Below are 16,123 nucleotides of genomic sequence, written 5' to 3'. Positions count from 1 at the left end.
AGTGGTGCATTATGGGAAGCAGGGCTAAAGACAGATTATGTACCGTTATCAGTGGTGTGTGATTCCCACAGCGAGTTGAAGGAGAAAAATGGGGGTTGAATTTGTAAAGCTCAAAAAAAAAAAAAAAAAGAAGTATTTTGCAGAGCAAGGAATGTTTTCAAAGGACATTTTCTCTGGCTGTCGCAATATATTTTTACAGGCGCAGACACAAACCTGGGCATGTAGAGAACTCGTTCCGCCACCACAAATCCCACGCGGAAGAACAGATTACTGGCTGGGATGAAGGGAAAGACCAGGAACAGCACGCCCACCAACACCTCCTTCCCTTTTATCCTCTACACAAAGAAAGAGAGACAGAGAAAAAGAGAACTCTATGTTTTTTTGCAATTAGAGAAACAAGAACGAAACAAAAGCAAATGTTTTCTACAGGCAAAACCCACAGGCACAATATTAGGGCATTGCTATTTTGTTGCTAAGGTGTTATGAAGATGCTGTGTTTTTTTTTCTTCCAAATATTACCATGTGGTTGATATGGTATTCTGAGTGTTTTTTACCTGCGTTGCTAAGGTGTTGCTATGAAGTTACTAAGGCCTAAGCAACACCCTAGCAACCTAATAGCAACTCAGTTAACCCCTCAGAATACCATAGTGACCTCATAGCAACGTGCTCACATAATCTGAATTATGTTTAGCACGTTGCTATGAGGTCACTATGGTGTTCTGAGGGGTTAACTGAGTTGCTATGAGGTTGCTAGGGTGTTGCTTAGGTTTTTAGGTTAGAAGTTGCTAAGGTATTCTGAGTGTTTTAAGCATGTTGGTGTGGTATTCGGAGTGGTTTTTAACTGTGTTGCTTAGGTTGTTAGGGTGTTGCTATGAGGTCGCTATGGTAATCTGGTATTCTGAGTAAATGTTGTTTTTTTCATCCGCCAAGTAAAAATCATAATAGGAAAGTATAAGCACAGGAAACACATAGGAAAATGGCCTTTTATGCTCCGCTACAGAGCTTCCATATCTTTATTAGTGTTATTTGAGTGAGTATACTTGAAATATGAGCTGGCGTTGTTTTTATCGATGTACAAGTTCATTAAATATGACAGTTGAGGATTGATGGGTCAATACAGAGATATGAATTGGATATGAAATCTAAGCTAGAGTGAGAGAGGTGGTGGTGCGGGTTAAAATGATAACTGTATCACGCTCGGTTTACTTTACATAGGCCGATACGCTGCTGAAAAATAAACAATATTACCACAGCCATTGTCTGGAGTCTCATTCTCATTTCCACAGACAATACGTGAATGTTTTAATATTGATTTTTGCCTTCCAGTCCATCAAAAACATTAATTAACTTCAGGTTCAGCAACAAATAAGCAGGCATTCTGACATGCAACAACTGTACCAAGAAATATACAAAATGTGCTGATGACATTCATTCACGGTAACAAATCAGTAAAATCGACCCACTCTCGGGCCTGCGTGTGTGTCTGTGTGTTTTGCATGAGACAATTAGCCAAGTAAACATTCCTGCAGAGACAGATTGGAAAGTCATTAGGGTGAATAGTTGGCACGGCTGATCGGAGGTAGTGCATGATAGAGGTGTGGCCAAGGATGGTCATGTGACAATGGGATTATTTCAGTGAAAGTGGAAGCTAAGTTCAAGTCAAATGAGCTGCATAGCTCAATTCATGATAAACATGTTTCTGATATTACATAGGTCATATTCTACACTTTGTTAGCTTTGTTCCCCTCTAAAGTCCAGTTATTTTTATTGTATTATAGTATTTATTAATACACTGAATTAGCTTTTATTTTTATATTTTCCATTTTCATTTGAATGTGTTTTGTCATTTTTATATTTTATAATAATAATAATTCTTTTTTTATTTCTATTTAGCTTTAATTTGTTTTTATTTCAGGTTTTGTTTTAGTAATTTTAGTACTAGAACTTATTTTATTTTATTAGTTGCCAATGCAACATTTCATTTAAGTTTTTTAATAATTTTTTGTTAACAATAAAAACACTGCTAATAGTGACTTTCGATTGGCTGATCTTCGGCCATATAGTCGGTCATAAGCCTAAATAGGTGCTGATATGTAAATGATATGGTAATGTATTCATGATTGTGATGCCATAACTGTTGCATTCTGAATGTGCAGATTTGTTTAAAACAATAAATTATAAACAATCTCTGAGGACTTTATTTGCTTAAATGTTAAAAGATATTTACCTATATATCCACCTCAGTCCCTCTTTTATCAACATCACCACAAGCTTTTGGCCTTTTGAAGAAACTTTTCACACTCAGCTGCCGTGACATTTTTGCAATTGTGTGTAGCGGTGTCCCTACAGTCCCTGTCCCAAATGGAGTCCTAAGCCCTCGTGATCTTCCTCCGAGTCCACACTTTTGTGATGTAATGCCTCTTTGACTGTCAGGTAGAAGTCTGGAGCAGAGCTCACAGGCTCGGCAAAAGTGCGCATAGAGGGTGCATATCGGCCGGAAAGGGGGTACTCACATGCGATGGCCTTAAATCCACAAGACCGCAAGTGCACGTGGAAGTGTGCCATTTGGGCCAGGGCCTAAGCCTCAGGCTGGACAAAGACTTCATGCACTGAGATCAAAGACAAGACCATATGGAAGTAAAATAATGACAAATGTTCAGTCAGCAATCTACTGATATTCCTGCCGTTCCTGGATGTCAAATGTTGGATTTTCTGTCGAATCTGAACCACTGAATTTGTGGAAGCGAATTTGTAAAGCGAAATAAAATGGACCGAAAATTGCCGGTCGAATATTATAGGTTGTATTTTTAAACAGAATGAACATTTTGGAAGTGAAATCTGAAAGGTGAATATGGATTATTGAATTTTTAATAATGAAAACGTGTGTGAAATGTTTTGAATTGAAATATTCACAGCTTAAATATACAACCATGTTGAATTTCAGCCCATAAAAATGCAAGCCCTGAAAATACAATGCATTAAAATGCAAGCAGGGTTAATGCAATGCATATTTTTTCAAGTAGAGCAATTCAACAAGCTTTTTTGTTTCAAAAACATTTGTCATTATTTTACTTCCATAGACCATACTAGATAATAGCTCATTAATATGCGCACTTGCCACCAACTGGACAGGGGTGGGAATCACAGTTATATGTTTCAATAGATAACCCTCAGTGTAATATATCAGCCTTCAGATTTTTCCCATCACTGCTAAAAAAATGTTTTATTTGGTTAACGTTACCACTTATATGGAAAAAGAGCACAAAAACCCCCCCATACAAACAGTTCAATACAAACAGGAATCGAAAGCAACGCAAAGCAAAACCAGACTACACTCATAAAAACAGAGCCTAAAGCTTATGTTTTTCTGGGAAGTATTATAGGGCTAAAGCTGGGTCATGATGATAGCTTTGGCATTATCCTTTTCGCCAGTTGCCATCTGTTGTCATGGCAGCACAAACAGAGGTCATCCGCAGTCTGTCCCAAAATGTCACCGGGCCAAAATCCATTCAGTGGCCTTTATAGACTAACACCTCTCTCAGGTCTGCTCTTTCCTGCTGGTTCTTCCCCTCAGCCAGCGCTTCATTTGTAAATGAACAATTTCCGGATCAAAATTAAAAGTCGCTGTGACCGACACTGACCATACAACTTAAGTTTTCCCGGAACATACAATGATGTCAATAAACAGTGAAGGCTGTAAGAGCATCATCCACAAGTTTCTGCACAGCCCTAACTGTGTGTAATTCTGTCACGTACAGTATACGGTGAAACCAAAAATTATTCAGTTGATCAACGATATTCTCTCACCGACGACGTCGTTGCCTTCTCCATTACTTCACTTTCTGATTCTGACTGATCTAACTCCCGTGCTCGTGTCTCCCGCTATCCTTATTATTAGCCGTTCCATATTTGGGATCGCTTTTGATCAGAAACACCATCAGCTTTACTCGTGGATATGGAAAATGAAAACATGCTTGACTGTCTTTTTGACATTTTGCCGATATTGGTGAATAATTTATTAGGTATAAGCACTCCATCCAAACTTTAGCCTTTACTGGGTAAGTAGTAAGCACCAACCAATGAGAGTGATTCTGAACTTAGGAAAGCTGATCAAAATATATATATGCTAAGGGCCAATGGCAAAACATAACCTCCAAATTCATCTGCATTAACCCATGATCACTCTGTCTCTCTCTCATACATTAGCATGTAATTGCACTTGTTTATGCCGAATCGCTAAAAAACAAATGCTGAAATGCAAAAATCTGACATTTTCCAGAAAAGGATCCGGCTCAAATCAAGCACTTCCCTCAGCTCTTCCTTTATTCTCTTTTTTCAGTTCTTCAATTTCTTTCAATCATCTTTCCCCTTCCTGAGGCAAGAAGGATAGTTGTGTGATAATAGCATTACAATTTGAGTGAAAATTGTAATCATGTGTCCAGGGTGATTTGAGAACGATTCAAAGAGCTTCAATATAAGCAAGAACATCTGATAGTCGGTACAGAGGAGTCTGTACAAATTTTGCTTGATAATTTTGATCAATGACCAGTGTTGTAGTATTTTTAAATATTTTATATTCATATTAGTTTTAAATCCTAAATCCTAAAATTGCCAGGTTTAAATTAAATTTGAAATCCCAGATTTTCAACATGGCCTCAGACCTTGAAAGGTACATGAAAGTTTGAACTGATCCTCCAGTCCACGTGTGAAACATTTATAGAATATGAAATCTGAGATTGTTGTCTCTATAAACGGAATGAGAAAACCAGGTTTCTTCACTCTTAAGCATTCGCACACATCCACACACCTCCACTCGATCAGTAAAAGGAGCAGGCAGTTTACTGACATTGGTCTGTCAGCTTGTCTCAGACACACACTATGAATTATTCAGTCAGTAGATATGAGATCCGCTGAAGAGGGACTGGAATATTCTCTCTCTCTCTCTTTCATTTTCCCATTCCCCAAGTCTCATTATGTGGAGTCGGATCAGCCATTCTAGAAACGAGAAAACGCACTGCCAATTTCTTTCCACAAACTCAAGGACCTGTGTAGAGAAATGTGAACATTTCTAAAAGATCCCCCAAGGACACCGCCAACACAGCGGCAAACAACCAATAAACCGTTCTTGGGGTCGACAAAACCTGACTGACATCCTCTCGCAGTTTCAGAAAATGGTCCTGTAAATGTTTTATTGGTGGCTGGAGCTCTCAAGCTCTTATAAAACCTTGAATGCTTTGCTGTTATCTGTTATATTCTAATTCAGAGGCTTTTTTGAGCTCGTTCAGTGCATAGAAATCTGTAGAAAAACTGAAAAATAGATTTGAACCTGCACTACCCACTATGTTAACTTTTTCCATGCATAACCAGCAAACAGTATTGGCGTCTTTGATGCTCACAAACAAACAAACACCCGTTGCACAGCAAGCAGGTGCATAAAGGCCCGTTCACACCAAGAACGATAACTATAAAGTTATAGTTATTGTCCTTGGTGTGAACAGGCCTTAAGACGGGTAGGAATCGAGACATTTTGGTCATTCAGGCATTTAAAAAAAGTTAAAAAGTTGAAACAAAGGTCTTTGACTGTTCAAAGATGTTCTTTGTCTGAAACTATAATGGTGCTAATAAAGATTTGCAAGCAGTTTTGATGTACTGCTCATTTTTCCAGGGTCTGTGATGCTAAAAGTACATTTATATGGCATATGAAAATGATACATGAATTTCACCGTCAGCCTATTATGTGCCTCACAAAAGATGAGCGGAAATAATTGCCTAAGGAACTGAATAACCTGATAAATAAACATCTCACTTCATGCGCAACCTGCGTGAGGAACGTGTGCATTAGCTCACGGGCAAACATCTGCTTCACGTGATGTGAGCGTTTGCACTCATTTACACAGTCGCTGCTATTTTTCATGGGTTGCTATGGCGATGAGTCGTGGAGAATTGGAGGAACGACAGAACAGCGGGATGTGAGACAGCATGAGTGAAGGCTTTCATACGATCGAAACAGGAAAGTCTCAGCGGTTGTCTTGACATGAGGAAATGTGTGTGTGTGTGTGTGTGTGTGTGTGTGCTCACCTGTAGGCGTGTAACACAGTTCAGGCTCAGTGCCAGCATGACGAAAGCCAAAGTCAGGGAAGCAATATTCCGTCCGTCCCACAGACACTCCACTAAAGGAATGCTTCCCACCTGTCAATCACAACTCATGCAATCATCAAACGCTTACTAGAATGTAGTTTTTGCAGTGCGTTTCTGTTGATGCCATTTACCTGCCAATCGTAGCAAAGCACTATGGGAGCCAGTAGGAGCCAGGCATTGAAGGCGAGCAGATAGCAGTATGAAAGAAACCTAAAAAGACAGCCAAGATTTGCTAAATTAAAGGGATAGTTCACTTTGAAATAAAATTTTGGTATGTTTTAGCTTACCTCAAGGGCATCCAAGATGTAGGTGTCTTTTTTTCCGCAGAAGTTTCAATTTTGATATTTTTAGGTCAAACCGTTCTTGTCTGTCAGTCATTTCATGCAGGTATATGGTCACTGTCTCAAAGAGCATGCACAGAGTCCAAATTAAAACAATTCCCCATCGTCCAAATTAAACAATTCCCCATCGTCCAAATTAAACAATTCCCCATCGTAAGTACACATTGATGGCCTAAGACACGAAACGAGCGGTTTGTGTGAGAAAACGAACAGTATTTATATCGTTGTTATCTCTTGAACACAGCCGCGTCCAAATGATCTGAGGGCGCGGGCGGGTATAGATGTATACACTAGATGTCGCCTTCGCTACTGCAGTTCATTGGAACGAAACCGTAGCCAAGGCGACATCTATGTATATATCTATACCCGCCCGCGCCCTCAGATCATTTGGACGTGTGCTGTTTTCAAGAGATAACAACGATATAAATACTGTTCGTTTTCTCACACAAACCGCTCGTTTCGTGTCTTAGGCCATCAATGTGTGCTTACGATGGGGAATTGTTTAATTTGGACGATGGGGAATTGTTTTAATTTGGACTTTGTGCATGCTCTTTGAGACAGTGACCATATACCTGCATGAAATGACTGACAGACAAGAACGGTTTGACCTAAAAATATCAAAATTGAAACTTCTGCGGAAAAAAAGACACCTACATCTTGGATGCCCTTGAGGTAAGCTAAAACATACCAAAATTTATTTTCAAAGTGAACTATCCCTTTAATACATGTAAAGTTAAAAAAGTCGTAAAACGATTTCATAATTTTTTATGCATTCACAGAAAATATTAATGGTTCTTCTTACATAAGATAATTATAGTTGATAAAATCTTGCAACAAAACAATTCTTCATCCGGTTATTTATGGATGGGAGGAAATTTCAAGGTTTTCCTGCTTTTGTGTACGTTCCAAACCACATCAGACCCCCCGCTGAATTTGAATGCCGTTATATAGAATAAGAATATAATCCATATATTCTTCAGTGGATGAGAACATATTTCTCATGACGCAGGAGATTCAGAGAAATAACTCAGGAGAACGCCGCCACGTATAACATTGAAGACACGGAGCAATCAACCGAAGAAACTAAAGTCTTAAGTTCAAGGAAGAGCTAATGAACTGAGCAGAAACAGGTGCGTGATTCATTTGAAACCATGGAAACCAATAAGCAAATGGAGTACGAGTGTGTGATTTTGGACGCAGCCAATCAAACAGAACCGTAACAGAGTGATGACAGTCAGACCGACCTGGTGAGCAGATATGGAGAGAAGGATGCTGGATTGTCTTGCTCTGAGAACAGCGGCATGGATCCACCCATCAACCATAAGCGGAAAGACATGATGACTGTAACCTGCAGAAAAACACAGTAAAAACTTGTGAAATAGTTACAGATGAGCACATGAGGTTCAACAAAAATGACATAAATGTCAATGCTAATATAAATAAAATAAAAATGATATAAATCAATTATTATAATAAATCAATAATAAAATAAAAAGAAGTTAAATAAAATAATACAAAATATAATAAAATAAATAAAAATGTAAAAAGTTTATAAAAAAAAAAAGTAATACATTTGTAAAATTGATGATATTATGAAAGGTTAACGTTTATTAAAATATCAGAGGTTCACATGAAAAAAAAAACCTGTTTATGTAACTGGAATTATTAGGGGGAGGGACAAATGTGGATACTCAAGATTCATCAATATTCCTGAAGAAGAAAGACCCCTGATCCATTAAGAGTCTATTTTCCCAGCTTTTAGTAGGTTGCAATCATGTAGATGCTCAAAGCCACAAAACATTGATTATGATTTCATGGGGTTAAAAATCGAAGTATAATCCAGCCCAGATCTTAATCTTTAACCTCCAGGGTTGCGAAGGGGCAGAAAATGTCTGGTAAATTTCCGGAAACTTTCCATGGGAAGTTAAGCTGGGGAATTGTGGAAATATTCCAAGTTGGAAACTTAACGGGAATTATGGGAATTAAAGGGAAAATTTTGGCCAATTTATACAAACTGTATCATAAACATAAATATAAACATTTTGTGTGGTCATAAGAAGACATGCATGCAAACTAAATCAAATAAATAAATAAAAATAAAAATTTGACTGATTAATTTGTTCGTTTCTTTCATTGAACAACAAAAAAAGCAGGAATGTTGAATAAAATAAACATTTCCCTGATCCCACCCAAAAGCATTGCAATATTTGGCAGTAACAATGTAGGGTTACACTTTATTTTAAGGTGTCTTTGTTACACTGTAATTATACATTTAAGTACTGAGTGATATTAAACTATAAATGTACTTACTATAGGGTTAGGATTAGGGTTTGGTTTGGTTTAGGGTTAGTTACATGGAATTATGCATAATTTACTGTTATTACTTATAGTAAGACATATGTAACAAAGACACTGTAAAATAAAGTGTTACCAAATGTAGCTACTTACATGCAACGAGACGACGCAAGCACGTTTGACAAACGGGCTGGAAATTCTGACAAGCTCCTTCAACCTGGAGCGCGACAGATGCCTGGAACGAAAGCATAACCAGATGTGACAGTTTACAAACTCCATAACTCAATCAGCTGATGAACTCATTTTCATTCATTACCGACTTAATCAAACCATCAGTGAATTACTTTAGGGGTATATTAATCCGTTTACCGTTGCTCTCAATTAATTACCTCTACATCTTGGAAAACAGAGTTGCAAGAAATCGAGTGAAAACACACATGCAGACAAACACTCTCACAGCCCCTCTTTGTAAGACTTTAAAATGCCGCTCTAAACTGGAACGCCATCATCCCTCTTTGAGAGTGCCGGGATGTACAGTGAATTTTAATTCAGCGTGACATGACACCGTGACAGCTGTGACTGGAAATGTGGGGTGAGATGAATGAAAGAAAAGGAGAGGCGAGAGAAGGAGGTGGGGGAGGAATGGAGCTCAGGCAGTACATCGCACTTCTGCTGATTGATTCAGTAAAGAGTTGGAGAGAGCTCAGCTTAATGACTATGTGCGTGAATGTGTGTGTGCGCATCAGTGCTGTTCAGAGCGTATTGTACTCCAGGGGTCGTAACCGTGCTCAAAGACAGCGCAGAATTAAAAAAATGCAAGCCTCCCGTCTCTATCCTTGCCCTTCGTCGCTACTTCCGTTAAAAGACTTGAAAAGACTTTTAACTTTTCGTTAAAAGAAAATGAGAATAGTTTTTACACTGAACAAAGAATGTTGAAATTTTCTATTTACTTTATTAATTTACATTCTTGTTCTTATTGTGATCAATTCCTCAGTGCATGCTATTCAAAAGAAATACAAATAGTCATAATTTTTCATCAAAATCTCAACTTTCCTTTTCTGATGACAAATGATGCCATCAAGTTTCCAGTCTTATTACGAACGATTCATTTGTGCATGTTATTCCAAAGAAATTCAATTATTAAATGTAGATTTCATTCAAATATAAACACTTTCTCTGCCTCTGAAACAACTTTCCTTTTCAAATGACATCACCAAGGCCACCAAGTTTCAGCCAATGGGGGGGCTGGTTGTGCTTCAGAAGGGGAGGAGTCCTACACAAAATGCAAACTGGCACGCTAATTACATTTTTTTATTTTTTTCCTCATTAAATATCTACCTTCCCTTGGAAATATATCACTTTAGGGAAGTAGAACGGGTTTGCAAATGCACATAAATGCAAAAATCCAGATAAACAATCCTTTTAATATAATTGGGAGCATTTATTTAATGTCAGCCGTTTGTGAGGAGTTAGGAACTGATACTCTTATGAATATTGCACTGGTGTAGAATTACAGGAGAGAAAACAAGTGTCAGCTTATGCATTTAATAAAGCCCACTGGAGACACTCCACCCCCTCACTGCAAACACACACTCACCAAAACTGAGAGACAGCGTGTCTGCAGGCATTATGATGACTATCAGTCACAATCACACACTCACACACTCCACACTGTGTGTGTGTGTGTGAGAGGGTTTGTGTCTCGTGTCCTCCCCAGGGTCACGGGTAGCAGCAAAGGTTTATGGGCACTTTTGAAAATCAAATAAAGCTACAGAGCCCTCATTCCCCAGAGGGAGACGCAGACGGAGAGAGGAACCTTTCCTTTGCTGTTCTTCGAGGCTGAGGAGGGTTATCACGCCCGCCAGCGAGCACACATCACTCTGTTTGTAGAAATGACACAGATGTTCTTTTCTGTCGTCAGTGAAGCCGTGTCTGTTCCGGATCAGCTCATAAATATTCCTTCAATCTAATAATCTACCTAATAAATATCCATGGCATGCTCACTGAAAAGGGTACAAAATTCAAAATCTTTAAATTAATCTAAAATTATAGTTTTTCAACAAATGGTTAGAGAAATAAGGTGCTCAATCACTGGAAAAATGTAGCTCATCAACCTGAGGAGGTCAAACTTATTTTTTTTTTTAAATAACTCATAAGTTTGTAAGTTTTGTAACACTGTTACTAAAATTTGGGACATGAAATACATTTAAATGAAATACATGATTTGTTATTTTGTCATTTTCATTGAATAAAAGGATTTTTTTTTTTAAATACTACATTTATAATTTATTGATTTATCTTTCAATTTCAAAAAGTATTTTTTTTATAGGACAATAATGCAGTGGCTTAAATAGGGTGATGTACTAGAAATGTTGAACACTAAACTAATTTGTTAAAGCTAAAGATTACATATTAGTATTAACTAAAAAATTATTAATTGCATGTAGGATTATAATCGAGAACCTAAAAACCTTTGAGATGTAAAAAAAAGAAGAAGAAAAAAAACATTTAAGGGGGATACAGTCACATAATTCATTTAAAGGGGTGGTTGATTATGATTTCACTTTTCTAACTTTAGTTAGTGTGTAATGTTGCTGTTTGAGCATGACCAACATCTGCAACGTTACGACGCTCAAAGTTCAAAGCAAAGGAAGATATTTGCTTTTAAAGAAATCGCTTTTTAAGGACTACAGCAAACGGCTGGTAGGGACTACACGACATTCCTCCCGGGTTAGTGACATCACAAACCCTAAAATTTACATAAACCCCGCCCCCGGGAACGCGATTTATAGATTATCATGACAGAATATGCTAATCAATGACTAGAAGATAACTAGACATAAGCTACATAAATTCACCAACTAACCATTCAGAAATGTCCTGTTGCTTCTACATGTTGTCACTTCTTCTTGAGTCTCTCCATCTTTGTCTGAATCCGATTTGAACATAAAAGGCTAAAAGTTTTAGAAATTTCCAGTGCATGTCTGTGTGAGGTAAAAGGACACAAGCTGTTGTAGCTCCGCCCCCTGTGCCGGGAGCAGCAGCTCATTTGCATTTAAAGGGACAGACACAAAAACGGTGCGTTTTTGCTCACCCTCAAAAAGTGACAACTTTAACATGCGATATAAAAATATCTGTGTGGTATTTTGAGCTAAATCTTGTGAAAAGGGCATTATACCACTCCTTTAAACCCACTTTACATGCCGGTTAATTTTATTTTAGATAATAAATTATATAACATATCCAACAGCTTTTACAACAGAGTCTATTGCTGTAAAATAAATAAATAAAAGTATCCCAGATTTGTGGAATATGGCGCATGCTCATACATAACCACAAATAAACACGACAAACATCATATCATCAATACTAAATGTCTTAATAATGGATTAAAAGTGCTTTTGCTACTGGATGTTTGATGTACTGTTTATCTCTTAAGGTTATGCGCTCTGTGACTAATGCGGAGGAATAGACGCATGTCTTGTGTTTTTGATCTCTGCAGAACACATGGGAGCGTTGAGAGACTCAATTGCACAAACAAAGCTGGCACTGAACAGAATTTAACCGATTGGTGCTGAAGCAATATGTGTTAGACAACATCATGCATTACTGCAAAGTGATAAATACAGGGATGCGAGATGCATCACAGATGTTGCAGTTGACCACACAACTCTCCCTATTATTTGCAAATGTGTTTCTAGGGCATTAGAAGTGGTTCAAATGCTGTTGGACTGTTATTGTCATAATTAAGCCATGCATTGACAACTACTACACCTCATAACCACGAGTATTAGTTAGAAAATACATTGCGTCCTCCTCTTCTAAATACCCATAAGTTTCTCTGTAAGCCCTAATGGATGAAACAGGAGTTTCATTGCACTACCAAAATTGCAAAGCTGGTCCAGCAACTTATTAGCCTGGGGGAGAGGATTGAGCATGGGATTGTGTGCGAATGTGTGTACAGGGGTGTAATGTTTTCACACAGCACTCAAGGATCAGTCTGGAATCTCAGTCGTGTGTCTCCTTCAGTAATGAGAACCCAAGGGCCAGTCAAGGGGTCCCTCTCTGTTTCCCACTCACTGATGAGCCCCTTTGTTCAGCTTTTCACATTCTCGGAGAGTGCAGACCCACTGGACACAGAGCACATTTTAAGTAGCTGAGACTGTAATTGAAGCAAATGAGGTTCACACTATGAGAGAGAGAGAATGCGCGAGTTTGGGTTGAGTCTGAGAGTGCGATTGCTGTTTGTATCGCCTGATTGACTCTCTTTGAATGCCAATTACCGGCACAGCTGAACGAAAGTGCCGAGCTGTAATTGGAAGATTGCTTTGTGTATTATCCATCGCAGATCTGTGCTGATCTCTGGCTAGATTGTCTGCTCGTACAATTTGTTTGGTACCAGTTAAACAAGAAGTCGTCCTTTAAATGATTAAGGAAGCAAAAAACTAATTAGCTTATTAAAAAAAAAAAAAAAAAAAAAAAAAAGGTAGGCGATAAATAGACAAACGTGATGATGAAATGTTGTCATTTGTGCTCATGATGCAACATAAGGCGGATGACTTAGTTTTATATATACTTACATACTTTTATGTTAGATGCAATTAATCGTGATTAATCAATCTGACAGAACTAATGTATATAAATAAATAAATATATATATACTGTATATGTTTACTAATACATTTTAACATATGAAAAATGCTACATGCTACAATGCTAGAGATGCAAATGATACAAGTTATTATGAGTGAATTTATTAAAACTGATATTTTGCACTAGTTTATAGAAATGAACTGATCCTACCGCTGCGTTTTGAACGTGAAAGTAACCTAATGGCATAATGGCATGCAATCTGGAAATGGCTAAAAAGAAAACGCATTAAATCATTGGAATATTCATGAAGTGAATAATTCTTACACAGGCAAAAAAAATCCATGTCAATATATTGGGAATATTCGATAGCAGTTTCCTGAAAGGACAAGACCCAAGGTCAGACTGTGCGTCGGCATGCATTTACATGTTTTGATGAGCCGAGCTAATTTTCAGACAGTACATACAACCAGTCAATGTCTGTCTAGGGACCGTCGATCGTTAACCGCCTCCTAATGAATTTAACGAGTGTCTGTGCTATGTGATCCGACTGCATGTGATGAATGTGTATTGGTCACTTATGGCATTGTCTCAGCCTCGGGTTGAAGATTGAAAGCACACGGCTGCTCCGACGCCCCGGCAACAATGGGATTCTCCATAAACATTCCATGGAAGATTCCGTTCTCTTACGAGAGTCCTCTCGTACTGCGTTTTTGTAGAAAACGCTACGGGAAAAGTCTCTTTTCACGAAATACTGAAGCAAAAAATTATCCTTAATTTTCATAAATGTAAAACGCGTTGCGGCAGTGCTAAGCTATGGCGAGACGGCTTGCTCGCTCATTGGCTGCTCTGCGGCAACTGCATAAGCCTATCGAGCGAGGCCTGAGGTGACGTCAGGCCAATGAGGACGCTTCGCGCCCTCCTAGCCATTTCCCGCCGAGACGGGTGTGGCTAGCCTCTATATAAGGAGCTCGAGAAGGCTTATTCACTTGATTTTTCATCTCTTCAGCGAAGCTCTCACATCGCTGGATCACGAGGAAGCAAGCGTCGTTTGAGGCAAGCACTTCAGCGGGACGAGCCACTTGAAGCCGCTGGCAACGCCGCCTTCTACGGCCGTACCTACTGCGCTTTCCGGCGCTATATCCTTTCGTTTATTACTGTTCTTGTGTGTGTGTGTGTGTGTTCGCCCCGCGACACTCACCCCTAAAAGAGCTGCGTCTTTTTAAAGATGCCTTCATGTGGCTCGTGCCGAGCCCCACTCTCCCAGGGAGACCGCCACGTCATCTGCGTTTCCTGTTTGGGAGAGGACCATGCAGCGCTCGCGCTCGCTGACGGCGGTTGCCCTCACTGCGAGCTTTTGCCTATGGTGACTCTGCGGACTCGCCTGGCTTCCTTCTCAGAGTCTGCATGCCCCGCCGCGCTGCCGCGCCGCAAGAAGCGCCGCTCGCAGCGGGTCCCGGAACCCGCTCCAACCCGACCAAGCTCGCCGGTTCGCCCGCCTGCTTCACCGGCTTCTCCTGTTCTTCTTCCTGATGCTCAGCGCCCGCAGTCTGCCGCCGCTTCATCAGAGGAAGTCGTTTCCGAGGCCGCGTCGGGGGAGAAGGATTCCTGCTCTCTGTTAGCTTCAGGCAGCGAGGACTGGGCGAGCTCTGAGGACCTCGCGCCTCCTGCCCGCAAGCCCACTACGAGAGCCAACATCGAGAAGGAGCTCATGCGAGTACTCGCGCTGGCCGCGGCGAGCCTCGGCCTCGAGTGGTCTGCACCGGAGCTCCCCTCTCGTACCCGGCTAGATGGTAGCTTCCTCCCTGGTGAGCGCACTTCTCCGGAATCTAAGCCCGCCCCCTTTCTTCCTGAGCTTCATGAAGAAGTGGCGAAAGCTTGGAATGCGCCCTACTCTGCGCGAACGCGCTCGTCTGTGTCGCCTGCATTTTCCTCCTTGGATAACGCAAAAGACCGAGGCTACCTTTCACTTCCGCCGGTGGAACAGGCGATAGCAACCCACCTTTGCCCGCCCTCTGCTGGACGGCGGACTAAACCGGTGTTGCCTTCCAAAGCCTGCCGCATGACGTCGACGCTGCTCGCGCGAATCTTCTCCGCTGCTGGGCAGGCTGCGTCAGCGCTACACACCATGGCTACGCTGCAGATATTCCAGGGTGATCTCCTCCGTAAGTTGGATGAGATAGGACCTGAAGCTATCTGCATCGCGGATTTAAGGAGCGCTTCGGACCTAACTCTCCGCGCTACCAAGTCTGCTGCACAAGCCATGGGGCGATGTATGGCTTCCGCCACTGTTGCTGAGAGACACCTATGGCTTACGCTCACGGAGATGGCTGATTCCGAGCGCAACGCGTTCCTCGACGCCCCGCTGTCTTCCGCTGGCCTTTTCGGTTCTTCTCTCTCCGAGTTCGTGGAGAGATTTACCGAAGCCCAGAAAGCGTCTCAAGCCTTCAAGCACTTCCTTCCGAAGCGCTCCGGTTCTGCAGCGAGTCGTGAGAAACAGACTCCGCGGAGTTCTCAGCCTCAGCCCCCGCCTTCGGCCACATCTTCACAGCAGCGACAGCAGCGACAGCAGCACAGCTCTAGGTCCCGCTCTCGCTCTACTAGCCGACGCCCCGCTCAGCGCGGGCCGCGGTCGAGGATTGTGGTAAAGCCGGAAGCCCCGAAGAAGTCCTAGCACTCCTAGGAAAGCGCAGGTGTGTGAGTCCCGCTGCGGCCGGTCTCTCACCCAAGCGCGCCGCTGTTTCAGTCCCAAGACTTGC

At 40.7% G+C, this 16,123-nt stretch overlaps 1 protein-coding gene across 1 annotated transcript in view; it reads right to left on the bottom strand.

The window, feature by feature from the left end:
• Window positions 1-16,123, bottom strand: part of tmtc1 (transmembrane O-mannosyltransferase targeting cadherins 1) — a 48,256-nt gene that overhangs the window by 13,397 nt on the left and 18,736 nt on the right. The window contains exons 5-9 of the mRNA XM_084406700.1: window positions 8,928-9,009; window positions 7,724-7,827; window positions 6,270-6,348; window positions 6,079-6,189; window positions 214-335 (exon numbers count right to left, since the gene is read on the bottom strand). Coding sequence (XP_084262826.1) covers window positions 214-335; window positions 6,079-6,189; window positions 6,270-6,348; window positions 7,724-7,827; window positions 8,928-9,009 — 498 coding nt within the window. The remainder of the gene's footprint in view (window positions 1-213; window positions 336-6,078; window positions 6,190-6,269; window positions 6,349-7,723; window positions 7,828-8,927; window positions 9,010-16,123) is intronic.

Source organism: Rutilus rutilus (genome assembly GCF_951802725.1).
Source record: "Rutilus rutilus genome assembly, chromosome: 4".
In the NCBI taxonomy this organism is placed as follows: domain Eukaryota; kingdom Metazoa; phylum Chordata; class Actinopteri; order Cypriniformes; family Leuciscidae; genus Rutilus; species Rutilus rutilus.
The sequence above is the reverse complement of the archived record's forward strand: the minus strand, read 5'-3'. Positions and strand labels throughout refer to the sequence as shown.